This window comes from Peromyscus maniculatus, chromosome 6, assembly GCF_049852395.1.
Source record: "Peromyscus maniculatus bairdii isolate BWxNUB_F1_BW_parent chromosome 6, HU_Pman_BW_mat_3.1, whole genome shotgun sequence".
NCBI lineage: Eukaryota > Metazoa > Chordata > Mammalia > Rodentia > Cricetidae > Peromyscus > Peromyscus maniculatus.
In genome coordinates, this window is record NC_134857.1 from 59,672,187 (window position 1) to 59,692,392 (window position 20,206).

At 42.8% G+C, this 20,206-nt stretch overlaps 1 protein-coding gene across 4 annotated transcripts in view; it reads right to left on the reverse strand.

The window, feature by feature from the left end:
- The window catches only part of Rapgef2 (Rap guanine nucleotide exchange factor 2), a 240,177-nt gene that overhangs the window by 164,601 nt on the left and 55,370 nt on the right, over positions 1 to 20,206 (reverse strand). For all 4 annotated transcript variants that reach the window (XM_006981088.4, XM_015999584.3, XM_015999583.3 and 1 more), the window contains exons 2-3: positions 4,641 to 4,711; positions 331 to 387 (exon numbers count right to left, since the gene is read on the reverse strand). In XM_006981088.4, the coding sequence (XP_006981150.1) occupies positions 331 to 387; positions 4,641 to 4,711 (128 nt within the window). The remainder of the gene's footprint in view (positions 1 to 330; positions 388 to 4,640; positions 4,712 to 20,206) is intronic.

Consider the following 20,206-nt stretch of genomic DNA (forward strand, 5'->3'; position numbering starts at 1 on the left):
TACCTTGCAGCTCACCTGCTGTGGCTGTGGGGCGATCTGTTTGTTATGTGAGCTACTTCATACTTCACAACGACAAGAACAGAGAATGCCTGACAACACAGAACCAAGTGTCTACCGCGAGAGCTGTAAATACAGACGTGAACTGGCCATTTTAATACTGCAAACAGTTCAAATGCCGCAAATTTCTAAACTGTGGAAAGTAAGTTAACTTCCCCAAGCCCCATCCTCCTGAGAGGCCAGGGTAACTGAGCCAGCGGCTGCTAATCCCCAGTAACAGTTGAAGGAGTTGGCTACTCATCATACAAGATATAATCAGAAAGGAATACCTACTAGTATAAAACTTCGTTTGCTTCATGTCTTTCATATCTCACAGTTTCGCACATTAACCTGTAAAAGAGAAAGTCAGTGAGCTCAACAGCTGCCATTAGAAAAACACAGCTATGATATTTGAATGAGGCACAGGGCGAAAAATTTCAAGTTTATTACTTCATATGCTTGTATGGCTCACCTAAATTACTCATCTTCAAACCGGATAGTGATGGCACTAGTTACAATTCAATAAAACAGATTAAAATCTGTCCCACCTGGGTGCTAGAAAATGCAGCATCTAACAGGAGCCGAGCTTCACCGTGTGTACTCTATGGAGTAGGTTATTCCATACTTTTGTAAATGGCAGGCAGACAGTGTGTTTCCCAAGGTAAACACACTAGAGAAGGAGTAGAAACCCAAAAGTCAGAAAGGAAACCCTAATAATTTAAAAAGTGATAACATCACTCACAGTACTCACTAATGGGTACTGAAGAGTATGGAATTTCAAGCCAATGTAGGCTTCTATTGACCCAGTGTTTTTATCATGAGTGAGCAAATGGAGAGTTTAGAACTGAAGGGTTTGTTATTTCAGCTGATACAGCCCTGACTTGGGGCGGGGGGGGGGGGGGGGGGGACCTCTGAAAATGAATAATGTTTAAATATTCAAAATTATCTCAAGAATAGCATCATTTAGAAACATCTTATTCTATTAATACCAATTAACTTTTCCAAAATACACAGGAATGATAACATGATGATTTCTTCTCATGAAGAAGCTGCCACAGCAAAGCATTCCAACAGCACCCTCATTTTGGACAACTGCTATTCCCCAGCCAGGGAACACAGAGATCCTTCCCCTGTTTGCTGACCCGACAAAAACTCTTGGATGCTCACTTACCTCATTCTTCCCTCCATCCCCCATGCAGGGATTCAGCTTGACATGCTTTCAACCATCTTGACTCAAAATGGCCATGACTGCCTCTAAGTAACCCTGGTCGGTCTGCTTCCCTGGATGTAGTAGTTCAACATACTTCAAACATTCAAAACCATTTGGGTGGGATATGGAATTTTACAACGCTGACCCAGATGCCATTAGGGTCGGCAGAGTAAGTGATACCTGGGTGTTAGCTTAAGGAAAATCATGTCCCATACAAGTGGAATGAAGTCCCTTTTGTCCTGCAGGCTCTGGAAGCCTCCTGCTTCTGACCTAACTCACCCAGGCCCACGAGGCTTGCCGCCCTTACGACTGCAGTTCTATCCCGGAAGTTCACCATGTTCAGGCCTGGGCCTGCCTGCCTGTCTGCCCTCACTGCACTTTCGGGCTGATTCTCACATAACTGGGACCAGGTTGTTCCAGAACACACTTAGTTCTTCCTTGGAACTCTATCTCCTGATTTTGCTTAATTCAGAAGCAGAATCAATGCTTTTAATAGACTGGGTTGTAATTATTTTTTTTTCTTTTTATCTTCTCTGAATATGCTCAACTTTTTCACGTTTGTACTACAGAGATTTATTTACTTCACCAAAGAATCATCGCAAGTTTCCTTGAAACAGGTCTTTCACATTGTTCTCAGAATGTGACTGGATTCCTCCCACAAAGTAGTGAAAAAAAATTAAAGTTTGCAACACTGCCATACATAGGGCTATTTTATGCAATAGGATACAACTTTATCACATTTCATTTGAAATCTTCTAACAAATACCAAATGGGCAAGGAAAAAACCACTTTGTAATCGCCATAACTGCATTTCACAGATGTGGACCCAGAGGCTCAAGAGATGAGGTTAAGGAAAAGCACCAAGATCTCCTGAGAACCAGTGTAACAACTATGATTTGGTTATTTCTTAGCAATCTCAATGTGTCTATAAAATAGTAATTACTAATCCATAATGCTGAGGAAGATAATATATTTCAACAGGATGACTGTTTCCAACACTAAACATGGCTGGGCTGTGGTGATATTTTGAAGAAATAAAACTTGCCTAAAGATCAGAGGACAGAGCCGGCCACAGAGTTAGCCACAGAGGTCAGGCAGTGGTGGCACACACCTTTAATTCTAGCACTTGGGAGGCAGAGAGCAGTCTGGATTTCTGTGAGTTCAAGGCCACACTGTGCTACATAAGATTAATCCAGTCTAAAAGAAAAACAGAGCCAGGCAGTGGTGGCACACATCTTTAATTCCAGCACTTGGGATCACACACCTTTAATTCCAGCACTAGGAAGGTTGAGACAGGAAGTGATATGGCTGGGCAGAGAAAGGAATATAAGGTGGGAGGAGACAGGAATTCTTTTTCAGGCTGAGGAGTCGGTGAGGTAAGAGGCGGTGGCTGTGGCTTGCTCTGCTTCTCTGATCTTTCAGCTTTCACCCTGATATCTGGCTCCAGGTTTTTATTAAGACCAATTAGAATTCAAGCAACACTGGTCCCATATCTCAGGGGTAGAGTTTGCCTATTATACACAAGGCCCAGAGTTTGAGCTCCGTCACAGCAAAAAGGGAGGAGAGGGAGACCCCAGCAGTAAATATCCTCAAATGATGATTCTGTTCATAGTTTCTGAGCTCTGCTCTTAACTGCCACATTTCTCCTCTTAGCAAATCTTCTACTCCTAGTCTGTATGGACTGAACATCAGAAAAAACTAAAATCGTATAGGAACAATACATCTGAGGACTTGACGGACTAAGGTGCATCGTGTGGGCTCTGACAGCAACAGAGGAACCCCTGTTGAAACCTCCAGTCTCTTTCCTGCTCACACATGTCAGCCCAAGTTGGGCTGCAGGAATAAAATAAAATCTCCCTTGGAGACTTTCATCTTCTACACTTGGAAAGCTGGATTAAATACAAGTGTCAGTTGGCTCTTCCCTCAGGTGATCTCAGGTGATCTCAGGTAAAACTTACTTTAAAAAATGCAAAGAAAATAATTTACCTAGAGGAAATATGTGTGTTTTCCCAGGAATGAAGTATTATAAAAGCAGCTTACTCAAGTCAGCCATGGTTGACATGAACTTCTCCGTCTGCTTTTTAATTCAGCTATGATCATGTTCTAAAGATATACTCAGTCTAGGCTGCTGGCTGTAAATGAGACTGCTCAGACATGCAGAAATCGTTGGACATGTGAAGGGCTCATCCTTGTAATCATGCCAACAGACAAATCTATACAAAGCTTTGAAACACTTTCTAAGGAGAGACTAAGCTATACTCTTGAATTAGTCGGTCATTTCTACCTAAAAATCACCTCAGAAATGGCAAAAAAAAAAAAAAAAAAAAAAAAAAAAAAAAAAAAAAAAAAGTAGGTAACTCTGAAGCTGGCTGTTGGGTCTGTGAACTGTTTTGTGGTCTGTTTTGCATTATTCATACTTCTGAATTTTTTCCTTAGGAAGACTGTCATCACAAAATATCAAATGAAAGTTAGACAATTTAAAAACTGCTACAGCTACCATTTGAGTCATCTTCAAAAATCCCAGTTTTGCCCTTTCTAATAAAAACCTGTCTGGATTTTTAAACACTTAATCTATAATTGAGTCTAATTTAAATGATTTTCATTAAAAAATTAATTTCAGAAACACTCAACCCTCTTGATACTTTTTTTCAATTAACAGACAAATATAAAACTGACATGCTCACAAATTAATTAGTGTTTAAAGGGTATTCCTTTCATAATTAAAAATGGTTGGCATCACAACTAGACAGAATAGAAAGAAATAAGACCTCATTATACCTTAGCTGGCATCTATCTTCTCAGGATCCTTTACCTCCTTTTGCAGGGAAGATCTAGTCGCTTCTTTTTTATGAAATTTGGGTAACTATAAATGAAGCTAGTGTATTACTGTACAACAGACATGGGAGGATATTTATAAGAGCATACTGCACTGGAACCGGTGTGATAAAAACTGTGCTCCCCACAGAGGAGCTGGCTGCATACTGAAGGTAGGAACTATATTCCTACAGAGACCCAGACCATGCTAAAGCAATGAGCCTAATCACTACCTGAATATTTAAAAATACATCCGAGTGCTGAGCGGTCGACGGACATAGACATGCATATTAAAGAACAGGAATAGCAAACAACGCCCCCTTTTGGTGTCTGTAGCAACTGAAGCTTATTATTTTTGGGAAGTGGAGGCAGACACTTACACCCAGTGTAAGAATCTTAATATAGAAATATTAAAATCTATATGAATAATACTCAACCTTGCAAGATGTATCAAAGAAAGTGTAGGGGTTACATCAGTCAGAGTATCTATGTGCTACATTTTCTCTAAGTTCAAGTCTTACTAACAGATGGACACAGAGATCCACTCTATCATTACTAAATTATTAAAATCGATACACACCTTAGCTGGTGCTCCCTCAGGTTAGATAAGGCTTCCATCCCATGTAAATAGGAATACACTATTTCCAGGTCCTGTTCCAAAGAAAAGGATAGAATTATTAGGTTTATCAGAGAAGAAAGTTTTTCAAAATAACATGTTACAAATTAAACTGTAGGTGCTTTTTAAAGATAATTGTCTTCTTAGATATTAAAAATTAACATTTTCAAAGGAAGGCTAGCATGTGCAAAGGCTATTCTTTACAACTGCCTTCAATACATGCACAAATTCAAGAAATTTATAATTTGAATTATAAATTACATTTATATTATTGAATTATAAAATAAACTTACTTAAACTTATCAATTTATAAAAGCAAATTCTTCACCAGCTGTTGTATGTTACATATTTTCTGCTACTAACATCAAAATAGCAAATACAGTATTTTCATTTCAAATCACAGACATTTGCCAATATGATGATTACTCAAATTACTTTCTCAATATTAATGTATGTTATTTTATAATCACTTAATAATTAAGTATAAATTTAATGTTCAATACTTAAAATGTCTTACATTTAGGTGGTTTTTTTTTTAAGTTCTTTTTTTCTCTGGCTCACAATAAAAAAAGATTCAAAGTCATTCGTGAAAGTTCTGAACAGGTAAAGGTGTGAGGTCCTGTTTATCATCATATATGAAGACCCAGAAAGGAATTAGTATCCCAGGATTCCAGGGAACATCTAGGGTACATGGGTGAAGGCAACCAGAGTGTGAACGAGATTTTTCTCCTGTAAATCTGTCAAAATCTAAAATAAAGGTATTGTGAGGTGTTTGCAAACTAACCTTCCCCCTTTGAAGCCGTAGCTGTAAAAAGTGAGAACCCACAGGTCACGCTGCTGACCCTCCTCAGGTGAGGGAGACGCCGGAACGGAGCGCAACCACCACCCTCATTTCCCCACCCTGTCACCTATAAAACTCTTACTGCATGCGGACACCTGGACCGCCTGTGTCAAGGAAAACCCACAAAACTACCCACGGGCATGATCAAGCGGGAAGTTCACACTGAGTGACCAAACACGTATAGAAAGAAACAAGATGACCTTTAAACCATGTCTAGGAACGAGAAGTCTGGAACTCAGGGACAGCCTCAGAGCGGGCAGCTCTAGAACCCGGCAGAGCACAGGCCCTGTGCAGCAGAAGCGCTCCTTCCCCTAAACGCCGTCAAACCACCATAAAAACAGTCCGTTCGCGGATCAAACGGCACTCTGTTCATCGGCCAGTTTCGTAACCCCACAGCTGTTCAAGGTCACATTCCTGAGTAGTTAGGTCATATGTACATGTATGCTGATATGATATATACGGACTTAAAAAGTCTGAGTGCCGACGTATAAGATGCATGTATAGAGTGTATCTAACCTATGAATAATCACCAGCAACATTTACTCAAGGCAATATGCATAACTTGTAGAATAGAGGACAATGGAATATAGTCCCCTGACATAAGAGAGTATGTCGGCAGCTGTCACTGAGCCTGTAGCACAAAACACAGAGACTACAGGAAGGAAGTGATGGACTGAATGTGTTACCCTACTAATGCCTGCCATTATTTCTTTAAAGCAGAATTTCCTTCTAAACGCACAGAACTGCCTAAATTAAATGCCACACATAATCACAATGTTTACGTGGGTGGGGGGTAGTTTTAAATGAACACCACTCAAGCAATACATGATCATAAAACCCTGTATAACAGTTTCATGGACTTTTGGGTTTGTTTTGCTTTGTTTTTAGATGTATTTGTTGTATTTTATGTGTATGGGTGTTTTGCCTGCATGTATTTATATATACCATAATTATGTGATGTCCAGAGAGACAGGAAGGGGGCGATAAGTACTCCTGAACTCAGGGTATGAATGGTCGTGAGCCACCACGTGGGTGTTGAGCCCAGGTCCTCTGCAAGAACAAGTGTTCTTAACTGCTGAGCCACCTCACTAGTTGTCTCGTGTATTTTATAGATCTAAATAGACCACAGACCTTTTTAATCAACTCGACCCTCACATCTAGTTTCTTCTATTACTCTTAGAGTAAGCTGCCTCGAAAGAAATGTGTTTATACGGTCTACGCTCAAGGAGCTTATAGTAAGACTGCAGAGTCATTCTACATTCTTCTACCTAGAAGGCTTTAACTACCTGTCTAGTTTTAACTTGATTCTTTAACAGGTAGTTTCTTTATGAACCTGAAGCCTCCTAACTAGGTGGAAGAAATTAGTGCCTCCCTAGCTGCCAACTAACAAGCCGTGTGTCCTTGAACCCTAAAGACACAGCTTGGTGTCCGTCAGGAAACCTCTGCTCTTTGACCCATTAGAAGAATGAAAAGAAACATGGCTACAGGTGAGCTGCAGAACACAAAACAAAGAAGGAGCAGCCTGAGGCTGAGCATTTCTCAAATGCTACATTTACCCAGGATTAAGGACTGCAGCTAAGACAACTAACGGACAAGAGATGGACACTCTTTTCTGCTTCTCAGAGAGTTCTTAACGTTTACTTCCTCTTAGCTGACAGTCTTTGCTAAAATCTAGTAGATACGAGTTGACCAAGGTTGCCTCTCCAGAGCTAGCCAGGAAGAAAGGGTAGATGAGGTGCTGAGCATCCCAGTTCCTCACAGCATCAGGAGCCTGCAGCCAGCAGTAGAAGCCTGCAGCCAGCAAGCAGTAGGAGCCTGCAGCCAGCAGCAGGAGCCTGTAGCCTGCAATAGGAGCCTGCAGCCAGCAGCAGGAGCCTGCAGCCAGCAGTAGGAGCCTGCAACCAGCAGTAGAAGGCTGCAGCCAGCAACAGCAGGAGCCTGTAGCCTTCAATAGGAGCCTGCACCCAGCAGCAGGAGCCAGGAGCCTGGAGCCAGCACAGGAGCATGTCTGCAGCATCCCACAGTAGGACTTTATCCAAGGCACATAAGAAAATGGATGGATTTCTGGAAAGTATATTCTTGGATTATAATGTTCATTTTCTCTACATAGAGTCAGCGGACGAAGGTTTACTTCAACAAACTTTGTCTGTGGAAAACAAAATGCAGAAGCACTAAATCACCTAAAGCACTCCAAGTTTCCACTTTCTCAGGAAACCGATGTGCCATCTAAGATACTGCTAACCTCCCCAACCGGACATTCTAAGACAAAATCCACAAGACCATCACTATGCTAAAGACCCTTTTAAGAACGTAAGCTATTTTCCCCAAAATGCTCTGGACTCTGAGCAAAAACAGGAACATGCTGCTGTAACCAGGAAGCGAAATGTTTTTAGAACAATAAGCTTTTCCTTCTACTCTATGAAGGATATCCGTTTTGCAAAAATAGACACCATTTCAAAGGAGATTAGAGTTATAAAATCACTGCAACCCAAGCAGACAATGAGATTGACAGGCCAATTGGAATGAAGTTTTCCCATGACAAATGAAGTCCTTTTTTAAAAAAAAAACAAAGGCATCCTGAAAGCTTTGGTGCAATGCCTGCAAGCACAGGGCATCGAAACAGGAACAGAAAGGCAACAGTCTCCATGCCCAGGGCCTAACCTCACTGCTCCAAGACTCATTCTGAACATAGCAGGCCAGCACAGCAAACATCCAATTCACTTAAAGCTGGCCCTCGATGTCCTCTGTTTACCAGCATCAAGACTGCAGCAACTGCATATAGCACATTTCAATATGACCTTTGGAGCACTAAAGGGAAGAGGAACTCCTCCACTCCTGCCCACCAGGGACTGGTGAGCATTCTGAATCTCCAGGGTTACCAAAGAAAAATAATGATGATGATGACGATTAAAATGGAGAGGGGAATGATTTTACCTACATTACCAAGAAATGTTTTTCCTTTAAAAGAGTTTTACTTTAATATATGTGTGGTTCAACATACTTAGAAATAAGTTGGCTCCTTTGAGGACCAAGTCAAGGGCATGAAGGCCAAGATGGTGTGACACTTAGCAAACCTGTGACAGTCTAGACCTCGGTGATGAATGCCTATGGACTTGAGCCTGAGGAGGAAGAGAGGGGAAGCATCCACTTGCTGAGACAGTGGTCACGGGCCAGGAATTGCACTCATGGCAACACAGTCTCCCTTGGGGATGCTTCAGACAAAAATGTAATTATCCTTCTGAGCAAATGCTCACGAGCAATGATTTAGAGAGCTTTGTCTCCAACATCATTCATTAGGAGCGTTAAAGCTTCGTTTTCAAGGCTCAGGATCCCGGCAGCAACCCAATGGGTTGAGAAGGAACGACTCAAGCCGCACACAAGCACCTCTGGTCTCTTAAGGTAACAGTTCAGTTTCCAAGTTTTATTTACAAGATTTCTAGAATTTCCACACGAAAACATAGGCAACGGTTCAGCTAAGAACGAAGAAATAGAAAGAATATGGTCTTTGGGGCCCAATCAAGCCCTACTTGTCCTTCCTCACGTGTATGTGACCCTGGAACGTGACTGAGATCTCTGTGGAGCAAAGGAATACATGTACAGGACAGGCTGTGTGGCCCCAATTACCTGTAATATCCTCACAATACAGGCCACATACGGCGCCCCAATAAAAGAGCAAGGTAGCTGAGTTTATCATCTAGGAGATCAGGATGACGACACTCCTGATATAAAATTTCAACTGTTTCTGAAACATTTACATACATCAGAATTTTTACAAGACACTCTTAGTCTGCAAGTATCTCTATGCCTCAAGAGGTCAAATGAAAAGAAATATTTATAAAACTTACAAAGGGCCCCTAGAGTTTTCTGCTTTTTATTTTGTTTTGTTGTTTTTGTTGGAGACAGGATCTCACTATGTAGCTCTGACTGTCCTGGAACTCACTCTGTAGACCAGGCTGGGCTTGAATTCACAGAGATCTGCCTGTCTCTGCCTCCTGAGTGCTGGGATTAAGGTGTGCACTACTACACCTGGCCTAGAGTTTTCTGCTTCTTAAACTCTGGCTTTTACTGTTGCTGCTGCTGTATTATTTTGGTGTTCAGGACTAAACTCAGGGCCCCATACATGATAAGCATGAACTCTACCACTGCACTATATTCCCTAACCCTAAATGAAGTTTTTTATGATCAGGCTTAAAGTAAAATGTGACCAGTGCAGTTTATCATATGTGCAATCACCATCGATCTGAATGACTTGGTTTGAAAGAGGGAGAGAAAGTCTTGATTTTTTCAAAACAGCCACCTATTTTTTTTCCTCCAGTACAGAGCAGCTAGGAACATATTTTAGGCTGGCAAAGTTAAACAGCACACTGCACGGTTTCCTCTCTGGCAGCTCATGAGTGTCGGATAACACGAAAAGTGAAATTCATTTCTGCTGCTGAGCATTCAGGGATGGGACCATAGGGCATACCATCCCTGGCATCCAAATACAAACTCGCACAAATCTGTCTTAAAATCCTGCATGAATGCCATTAATTTATACTTGAACACAGACTTTTACACATACACACACACAAAAAAAAACCTCATAAAATATTTATATTTCAATCTTTTAAATGTTTAAAATGTAAGTCTCGAGCTGCACTGCACATACTAGAACTCTCTCTAAAGACTCAGTCTACTTTACCACCATTCTAAGATGTGGTAATTTCTTAGGTGTGGTAATATTATCTGCGGATGATATTAGAAATTCAGGGTGGTACAGAGTTTCTTCTAAAGCTCCCTTCTCTGTGAATAACAGAGTTTTGAGGCACCACTGAGGAAACTCAATGGCCCTGCATGATTCAATCAACAGACCAGCAGCCACTCCACACTCAAGTACTCCTTGAACACCCTTGGAAGCAGGAGTTCCCAAACCGTGTCCCACAGAAGCTAGTACAATACTTCGGACATGATGTCTGAGGTTCACAGACCACTGTGACACTCAGGTCATACAGGAAGAATCCAGAGATGTCACCACAGCCAGGAGGCAACCCTGCTGCCTGGATCGGGTGAGGGTACCTACAGCTGCAGTGTGTGTTTGCACTGTCTCAGAAATCAGCTCACTTCCAAGCCGTCCCACACTCGATTCCCCATTCATCTAAAACACCAACCATCTCTTCCACTCTTTCCTATCTATGCCATGAGCGGGGATCTTTGGGGGGAACCTAACCAAGTCTATAAAACACATGCTTCTCCCTAGTGAAATGTCCCCATTTACCTACAGACAACAATCTCCTTCCTGAGCCACAGTTTACGACATGGGACGTGGCTACCCTACCTTTGGCCCTGCAGGAGAGCTCTGTGCAGTCATTAGGAAACAGCCACCTTAAACAGACACCCCTGTTCCTTCTTCCACCTCCGTCTAATCTCTGTGCTACCAGCTGACCGGGGAGCAAAGGAAATACAAAGAGAGAAGAGGGTGTCATCTCCACAGGGGTGCCCTGCACTCCCCAGCACTCCTAGGAAGAGCGGGGAGAGAATGGAGAAAAGGACCTTCGGAGACTTCAGAGCACTGCAAGAGGCCTCAGAACGGGCTGAGACAACCCTCGAAATGGCCACATGGTGGCAGGATGGGCCAACAGCCTTTTCTGGGACTCATAGGAGGGGACCGGGGAGGGATATCAAGGAGAGGATATAATTGCTCCTTTGTCACGCCTCCGATGGGGGAACACTTCCACCGGCCCCCTGTGTCTAACTCCCAACACCCCTGCTGGGTGATAAAAAGGATGAAGTGTTTTAACCAGTCTCTCCACCTACGGGAGCTGACACAGCCCAGAGCAATTAGAACCGAAGCTCAGATCACTGGACTACTGAGGGGTTTCAGGACACCCAGTCACTCACGCCCTAACGATATGGGCACAGTCTTGAGATTAAAAAGGCAGTAAAGAAATCCACAGCACAGGATCTTCAATAAAATTCCTGAGTATCTATTTGAATTCTAAATCGTGTGAAAGCAAAATACTGGTTTTTCAAGGTTACTAATTAACACCCAAAAGGAAACCAATCCTCCAGGGTGGTGATTTCATCCGAAGCCCAGGGAAGCCTGCTAACTGTGTTACCTACCGGTCACCTGCTGAGGCCTTGCTCTATCTCCACACCCTAAGGCTTCTCTCAAACCTTGGGTTTTTCTGAGACATATGGGTGAAAAACAATGTCCAGCTTGCTCCCTGGCTAAAATTTCCTTGGATAGTTTCCACAGAAAAGGGCAACCTTCATATCTTTTTTCTTTCTTTCTTTCTTTTTTAAATAGGGGTTTTGAAAGGAGACAGGAGTATACGGGGCTAGTGAGATGTACAGTGAGTAAAGGCTTTCTCCATGAAGGCCTGGCCGCGTGAGTGCATTTCCCAAGACCCCCACAGGGATGGATGCAAGGAGAACCCACTCCACAAAGCTCTCTTGTCTCCACATGCACACACCCAATAACAAAGTCACACAATAATCGTAGTGTTTTTAAAGTAATCATAAAGTAATAATTACCTCCTTCGGATGGAAAATACAAACTGGACCTCAGAATTACAATGACATTCACCCTTGTCCCAGTCTACTTGAAGTTGATGTCAGGGACCTGAGAGCAATCATGTGTCCAGCAAGAAGAGGCAGAGATAATCAGACTCGGAGAAGTGTCACTCCGGAAGGCTTATCACTTACTGAGGAAGATTTGGGAGCTAAGAGATGAGGCTATATCAGAAGCCACGGGCAATCGTGTTCACAAATGTGCAGTGTTGTGCACATGGGGGCAATCATGTAAGCAAGCTGGTGTTTACTCATGAAGATGAAAATTTCTCTTCAGAAAAAAAGCGACAATTTATATTTAACCAAAAACTCATCCTGTGGACAAATAAGAAAAATGTTCCAATCAGTTTACACCTCCTGCCTGTAAGAATCTGTGTCTCCCTTCAGTACCCTGCCTCGAACACCACAAGCCTACAACTTCCCAGAAGCCCCAAACTCTTCTTGGTGAAGAAAATAAGCTTCACAAAAGATACCTGCATTTTAAAGTCTCATAAGGTGAATTCAAATTTTAATGTCATGAGAATAAATTAACACACTAGTAAACCTATCTGCATTCAACTGTGCTCTCCATCGCCGCCATCAATGAATAATGGACAATGATATTTTCAGTTAACATTTAAACATCTGAATACGTACAACCTCCAAAAAGGTTAGTCAGTCTCAGACACACACACACACACACACATACACACACACACACACACACACACACTCCTCCCACTCTAATAAAATGATTCCTGGACAATCTTAAATTTTGATTTTTAACAATCAACCAAACACCAACCTCCATCCAGCAGTTCAAACACTTGGCTGGCTCCACTCACAGTCTGGTCAGGCTCTGGTTACACCTGCAAGACCTCACTGGGTCACCTCCCAGGAGAACTGTGAGGTCCACACATCATCCCTAGGATGCCTGAGGTTTGTTGACTATTCCCCTGACTCTAGAGGCTTAATCAACAGCCCTACAGTGGTGGCATGCAGAGGGGTCTTAATGAAGGCAAAGCAGGGCAGGTCACTGAGGACACGACACAGCTCTTCACTGCCTCTTCGCAAATAAAAGTATGTGCTCTCTGAAGGAAGCAGATTTTTAAATATAGACATCTTCACTGCTGCCATTTTTCTAGGACAAAAGACAAAAATAATTCAACATCTGTTTTTCCCATCTTGAATGATTTGCAAGGTCTCGAGTACCAATAGTATTATTTATCCCCAAACATTTTATTTCTCAAGCGGGTCTCAGAAAGAGGCTATGGACTACAAAAACGTTAGACACTCTTTCAGATGGATCTGTGAAGTGAGGCAGCTTAACCACACAGGCAGATCACCATCTAGAGAGCAGGTGGTGCAGTTATGGGCAGGGGGGGGGGGATCACCACTGGATCTTAGAGAAGAACGGGAGACTTTTACAATAATCACTTTTTTTTTAACTAAGCCCTCCACTGAAATAACAGGTCAACTGGTTTCTGAAGACTCCCTCCTGCACAGTCCTGACTTTGCATCCCCTTTGAAGCCTAACCCCTATCCACAGTCCTGGGAACTGCTGCTGTACCTCCGTTCAGAGGATTCAGTGTGCATGCGTGCGTTACAACCTACATCCCTGCCAGTGAGTGCCCTTTTACGTAACAGCTCTCACCCCAGCCGTAAGTAAATCCCTTCTGTCTCCTGAACCCACCTCCCCACCTCTGAAGGTGACCATTACCAAGATTCTCCAGCCGTCAGGAGAGAGCTGAGAGCCCTCCTCGGAGTGGTGAGTCTCATCCTGGGAAGCAGTCACTGCAGAGAGGATGCCCAGTGGGTGCCGCAGAGGGAGGGGAGGAGGAGGGAAGATGGCCCTGCTCCACCGGGCAGAGAATTCTCAAGCAAGAACAAGGTGCGGGCTGCTCTGGAGTCAGGGTTATAATGTGTGGCCGAATTAGTTTAGCAGTAGCCGCTGGAACCTGGGGATCCACACAAGGAGGAGGAAGGCGGAAAATCTTTTTCCTGGTAAAGAACAATTTCAAAGAAGGCTAGGGCAGGGGTTCCAGATGTGGATCTAGGAAGAAACTTTCACTGTAGTGCACCAAAACAAGAAGACGGGGCAACATGGCAAGAGCCTTGAGAAGCCCAAATTGTATTCCGCTTTTTAAAACGCACCTCTATTTGGGGCTCATAAACATCTCTCTGCTGTTGCGGTTCCTACAATGCCCTTACCTAAGATTATTACCAGGTAAGTCCACAGTTGGTTTAATACGTTGGTATCTGATTTCTGAGTGGTGTTCCAAAAGGTGACACCAGTGTCTTGTTCAGTGAAGTCGCCTATTATGTCTGGTCCCAGCCGGGCAATCCTATCGGACGATGCAGGAGTAGGGAGGCTTCAAAGATTCAAAAATATTCACCTCTTACTCTCTACCTAACAAGGATTGAGAAAGAGCATCCAAAGTAGACTCTTCCCTCAAGAGATCTGGGGACTTCCTTTCCTTCCCTGACGTTGACAAACCTCTAACATGTTGAAACCAGTGGTAGGATTCTGAGCTTTGGAACAGAATACAAATTTTGCAGAAAATGTGTGACAATGTTTGAGGCAGGGTAGGTCGTCAGACTGAACAAGCCCTGCCAGGGTGTACCCTCATACCCAGCCATGGTCTTGTCCTTAGCCTGTCCTTCAATGTGTCACTCAACCTTGCTCGAGCCTCTGTTCCTTCAGATGCAAACCAGGGATAACAACAGGGTCCAAGTTAGGATTTGCAAAGTCCTTCAACAATGCCCTGCTTGTAAGAGCGCTGTGTTGCTTTCTTGTTATTTCTGGTATTTTAAAGTAAAAGACACTGTTGTGGCTGTAAGACTGAAAAGCTTAGGAGGCAGATCGCTGAACAGAAAAGGGGGCCTAGAGATAAATCTACACATTTATGACCAGCTGATTTACTACAAGCACATCGAAAGCCCCAAAGGGGAAGAAAGGAGACTAACATCAGTAAAGGCTACTGGGAAGAGTAATATCCACCTGCAAGAAAATGAAATGTGAGGCTGAGAACATAGTGATAGAAGATGAGCATCTGAGAGACTCTGGAGTCAATCCCAAGCTCCACCAGAAGAAACGGGGAGAGGGTGAAATTAGACCCTTCTACAGAAAACAACTCAAAATAAGCAAAAGAATCTAAGACCTGAACATGCCACCGTGGGTCTCCCCTAAAAAGCACAGTCCACAGAAACAACAGTAGAAGAATGGGATAACATCAGATTAGAACCCTGCTCAAAGCCACCAAAAAGGAAGCAGCCCACCACAGAATGAGATAAATTATTCACATTAGTATTAGTATTCAAAATATGCAAGAAACTCAACTCAAAAGAAACAAAAAAGGCAAGGAACCTGACTAGATATTTCTTAAAAGATATACAATCGGTTGATGGGTATTTGAAAGATGTGTCTGGCATCACTGGTCATCAGAGGAAAGCAAATGGAAAATCACAGTAAGATATCACACAGCTGTCAGGATGGCGGTCCGCAAAAAGTCAAATGCTAACAAGGGCTGGTGAAGAGAAGGGAGGCTTTGCAGAAGGAGATAGGAAACAAATTAGTCCAGCACATGGAAAGCAGGGTGAAGACTCCAAAACAGAACACAACTACAAGACCCAGGACTGTGCATGTATACGAAGGACTAAAGTGAGCAAGCTGAGGGAATGCTGCACCCCCTGCTCTCTGCAGCATTATCACAGCAGCCAAGGCATGGAAGCAACCAGAAGCTCTCCTTCACTGGACAACTTGTTACTGATTACCCACTGCAACTTAAGAAGTGGAATTATACCCAATATTTAGCGCCTGGTCCTTACAGAAGTGAGGTAGTTTTCAATGTGTATTTTTATTGAGTTATTTACATTGTTAGAAGTCAAAAATACGATACTAATACAATAATACTAATATGGTACTAATAAATCTGCATGGCCTTGCCCGTGAAACCCAGCTTAGTAAAACCGCACTGTATTGAACATGTGGGAGACCTGTACTTCCAGTGCCCTGTGCAACTCACCACATTTGTCTCCGGGACCAAGAGCAAACTACACTCAAAGGAGAAAAAGGAACAGGAGAGGACGGGATTGGCCCCTCTCTACTCACTGGTCATCCACAATGATGTTGACTGTGCACAGTACTGACTGCATGTGTATTGACTGAGTATGGTACTGGATGTGTACAGTACTGGGTCCCTGAAATAATGGCTGCCCGAGGTACTGAATGCATGTGAATTAAATGTGTACAGAAAGCATGTGAGCTTTTGAACACCTCAGCACATTCTTTTGGATATTTTCATTGGTGGTGATCCTGTTCCCTTCCTAGGGAAATCTGGTATTTGAAAATATCCAACACTCACCCAGAACTTGGCGTCATGAAGAGTTGTTTATTTAAATTCATGCAGCTCCCAAAACACCATACAATGATACAAAAAGATAACTTCACTTGGAACTGTGCAACTCCACTAATAACCCCAAAAGCAATTCTCAAAGTGTCTTGATCAATGGCGTCAGGGTGTCTTAGTTAGTGTTCTATTACTGTGAAGAGACGATGTGAAGGAAAACATTTAATTGAGGAGGCCTGCTTACAGTTCAGAGGCTCAGTCCATTATCATCATGGGGGGACATGGCAGCATGCAGGCAGGCATGGTGCTGGAGAAATAGTTGACAGTCCTACATATTGCAGGCAACAAGAAACAGTCCAAGAATCACACTTAGTGAAGCTTGAGACCTCAAAGCCTGCCTCCACAGTGACACACTTCCTCCAACAAGGGCATACCTACTCCAATAAAGCCACACCTCCTGATAGTGCCACTCCTTTTGGGGACCATTTTCTTTCAAACCACCACACAGGGCTTTACAGATTTTGGGGCAACATGACAAATTTTAAGGATAACACACACACACACACACACACACACACACACACACACACACACACACACAGTCTTAATGTTAAACTTCATTTCATTATAGCTGGTCCAAATTCAAATACAACCATCACTAATTAACTAAATACACTACACTACTATAGTAAATGTTGGTATGTCGTTTATTATCTATTTAAATAGAAAGCAAATACTGTTTTATTTCTTATTTTTTCTGAAATGAGGGGACGATATTACATACATTAATACGCATGTAACGTCTACAAACTCTCACTTAATTATGCCAGTGAGAATTCTACCAAATACACGCATTTTACTCCAACACAACTTTCATGTAAGTAAAAAATATAAACACCTGAAGTGCAGGAGGAGACAGTCAGGGGGGCCAGCCAACTTTACCGTCTAGCTCCCCAAATGCACAGGCTATTTCTCCATTAAAATTAATTTTTTTTACAAATCAAAAAATTACAGAAGTCCAGAACAAGTGATTCTTCCTCTTCTAGCTCTTTGGTGTGTTCTGTCTGAAATGCACATCATTTAAGCACACAGACATTGCGCATGAAATTATACAGTCGTGTTATTAACCTATTGGTGCTTTTCTCTGTACTTTCTCCAATCCTCTTAGAAACTGTAGCTGTCAGAATCTGTTACCATACAAAGACAAAAATCACTGTCTGGCTGTGATAATCTACCAGGAAAGAGGCAGAAAAAAAAAAAAATACAATCACAGGCGGGAGGAATGTGCAGCTGTGCAAGGCACATCAGGACAGTCAGCAAGTACTGAGTCCGGCCATTTCGGGCCCTACCACCTTCCCAAGGGTCTTGTCGATCAAAATGACACCCAGTTTCGAAACAACAACAAAGAGCCCCACCCTTGACATTCCCGTGCTTCTCAGCTGAGCCACGAGTCCCAGCTGCGGCTTTCACACACGTGTCTTTTTTTTTTATCTCATGCATTTCCTGTTGTATTTCTCATTCTTGGTGGCATGGACAGTTTCAAGACACCTTTTTTCTTCTATCATATACAACAACAAATAAAGAGACCCAACATAGCATTCTGAGCTCTTTCCTCCCTCCCTGAATATTCTCAAATTTTGTGTTAGGAAACAGGCCTTCATCAGTGCGAGCCCCTGCCCACCCTGCAGTCCTACCTGACAGAACTTAGCTTCTCGGCCCTATGAGACTCGCCACTCCTTCAATCTCCTTAACATTTATTTGTGAGTCACACATTCAAGTTTCTACGGTATTTTCAATATATATATGAAATACACTAGGACTAAGACAACACGAGCACTATCTGATGATGACCCTACGGGAACTACACTTTGTATCTCTCTCTCTGCTTCCCGACGTCCCCAGAAAAAGTCTAAAAGTGCTCAAGTCCGGAACTCAGGCAGCAAACAGTGAGGTGAAATCCTCTAGTCTGGCTGGGCCCCAAGGAGATCAGCGAAGGAGTAAAGCTGCAGGCAGAGGTCACACACACTGGGCCAATGTTTATTCTCTGCAAGACAAATGCATCCTCCCTCTAGGATGCTGAGGTTACCTGGACTTCCTGTACGTGGAGGTGACCAATCTTGTGAGGCTGGCGGGCTAGCGAGCTCCAAGTCTCCACTTGTTTGTGCCACCATCACCCTCCACCATCACCCTCGCACACAGCCCCCTCACCCGGACTGCAGCACCAGGTCTGACTGTAACACAGTGCTGGGGATCCGAACTCACATCTCCCTGCTCCTGTGACAAGCAACCGACTAAACCATCTCCTCAGCAACCCCTACTGCTAATTACATAATTCAACTGCTTTTTCTTCTTCTTCTTTTATCTTTCGATTTTTTTTTTTTCATTTTCAAAAATAGCCACTGTGGGATGACTGACGTCCAATATCCAACACGCTGCAATCCCAACAATCCAACGTGAAGTCTTCGCAAATAATCTGATCAAAAACTTTTAGGCGGGGCTGGTATCCAGCTAGAAGGTTCGCCCCTCCTGGCCTAGCATTCATGGTACTAGAAGGTATGATGCACGCTACCAGAAGAGAGAAGGAATCATAACTATCACCCAGCTGTAATTCTATGAGCCAGTCGGGGTGGGTGACGCCAAGGAATCAGCGTCTTCCAGACACAACAGGCTTGGGGCACATACAAACTCACAGGCGAGGCAGCATTCATAAAGTATATTTTGATCATATTCTTGCCCCTTCCCCAACTCCAGGGCCTGTACAACTTCAAGCCAGATCTCAGCAAGAGGAGGAGGAAGTAGGCACAAAGCCCCACCCCCTAACCAAGAAGCAATGCTAACAGACACCTGCTGGGAAAAGGCAAATTGGTTTCCTCCAATGGAATGTCACTGGTGTATCAACCACACTGCAGGGCGGACCAGGCTCAGGACCAACCCAAAACAGACTCCACATTTCTGGGGTACCTTTGTTGTTTGGCTTCAGCTTAGTGTTTTTTCTTTGGGGTTTTTTTGCTTGTTTGGTTGTTTTGATTTTGGGTGTTCTATTTATTTATTTATTTATTTCAATAAAAGAAAGAAGGTAAGTTGGGTGTATGGGGGTGGGGAGAATCTGGGAGGGGTTGGGGAAAGGGCAAGAATATGATCAAAATATATTTTATGAAAAAGTTTTTCCAAAAGCAATAAATAAAAAAACAGGCATACCTCCATAAATATGTATTGGTATTCTGTGTCAATAAAACATTTAGACAATAAAGATTAATTTGAACCTATGTATATACAGGTAAAATACATAGAAAGTTACCACCAATCAGATCAGTATGTTTTCCTCTATTCAAAATCTACTAACTTTGTTACATTGGGGTGGGAGAAAAACAAAAGACAGACAAACTATGCGCCAAGTGATGAATGTGAATGTTCTATGTGGTGCACCATTGTATTAAACAGGACATTCTATAATGAATGATTTAATTAGTATCCAAAGACCTTGAGACCCAATATTAGTTTAAGAAAACAACTAAAAATCAAATATCAAGATAATTGTTCACAGCTGACTTCATGCAACTGACATCATATTACATAAATTTACCCCCACAGACCTTTTCCCCCTCCCACAGAAAAGGAAAGCCCCCTTGGAGAAACACAGACGGTTCTTCATGTGAACTTTTCTAGTCTGCTGAGTCTTCCCAACACTGAAGACATTGCTGCTTCTGTAATATGCTGTGTGCCCCCAACGTTTGAAAACTGCTTTGAACTGATTCAAGAGCAGCTGACCACACTAAGCCATAGTAGGCCCTGGACAGGAGTATTTTTACAAT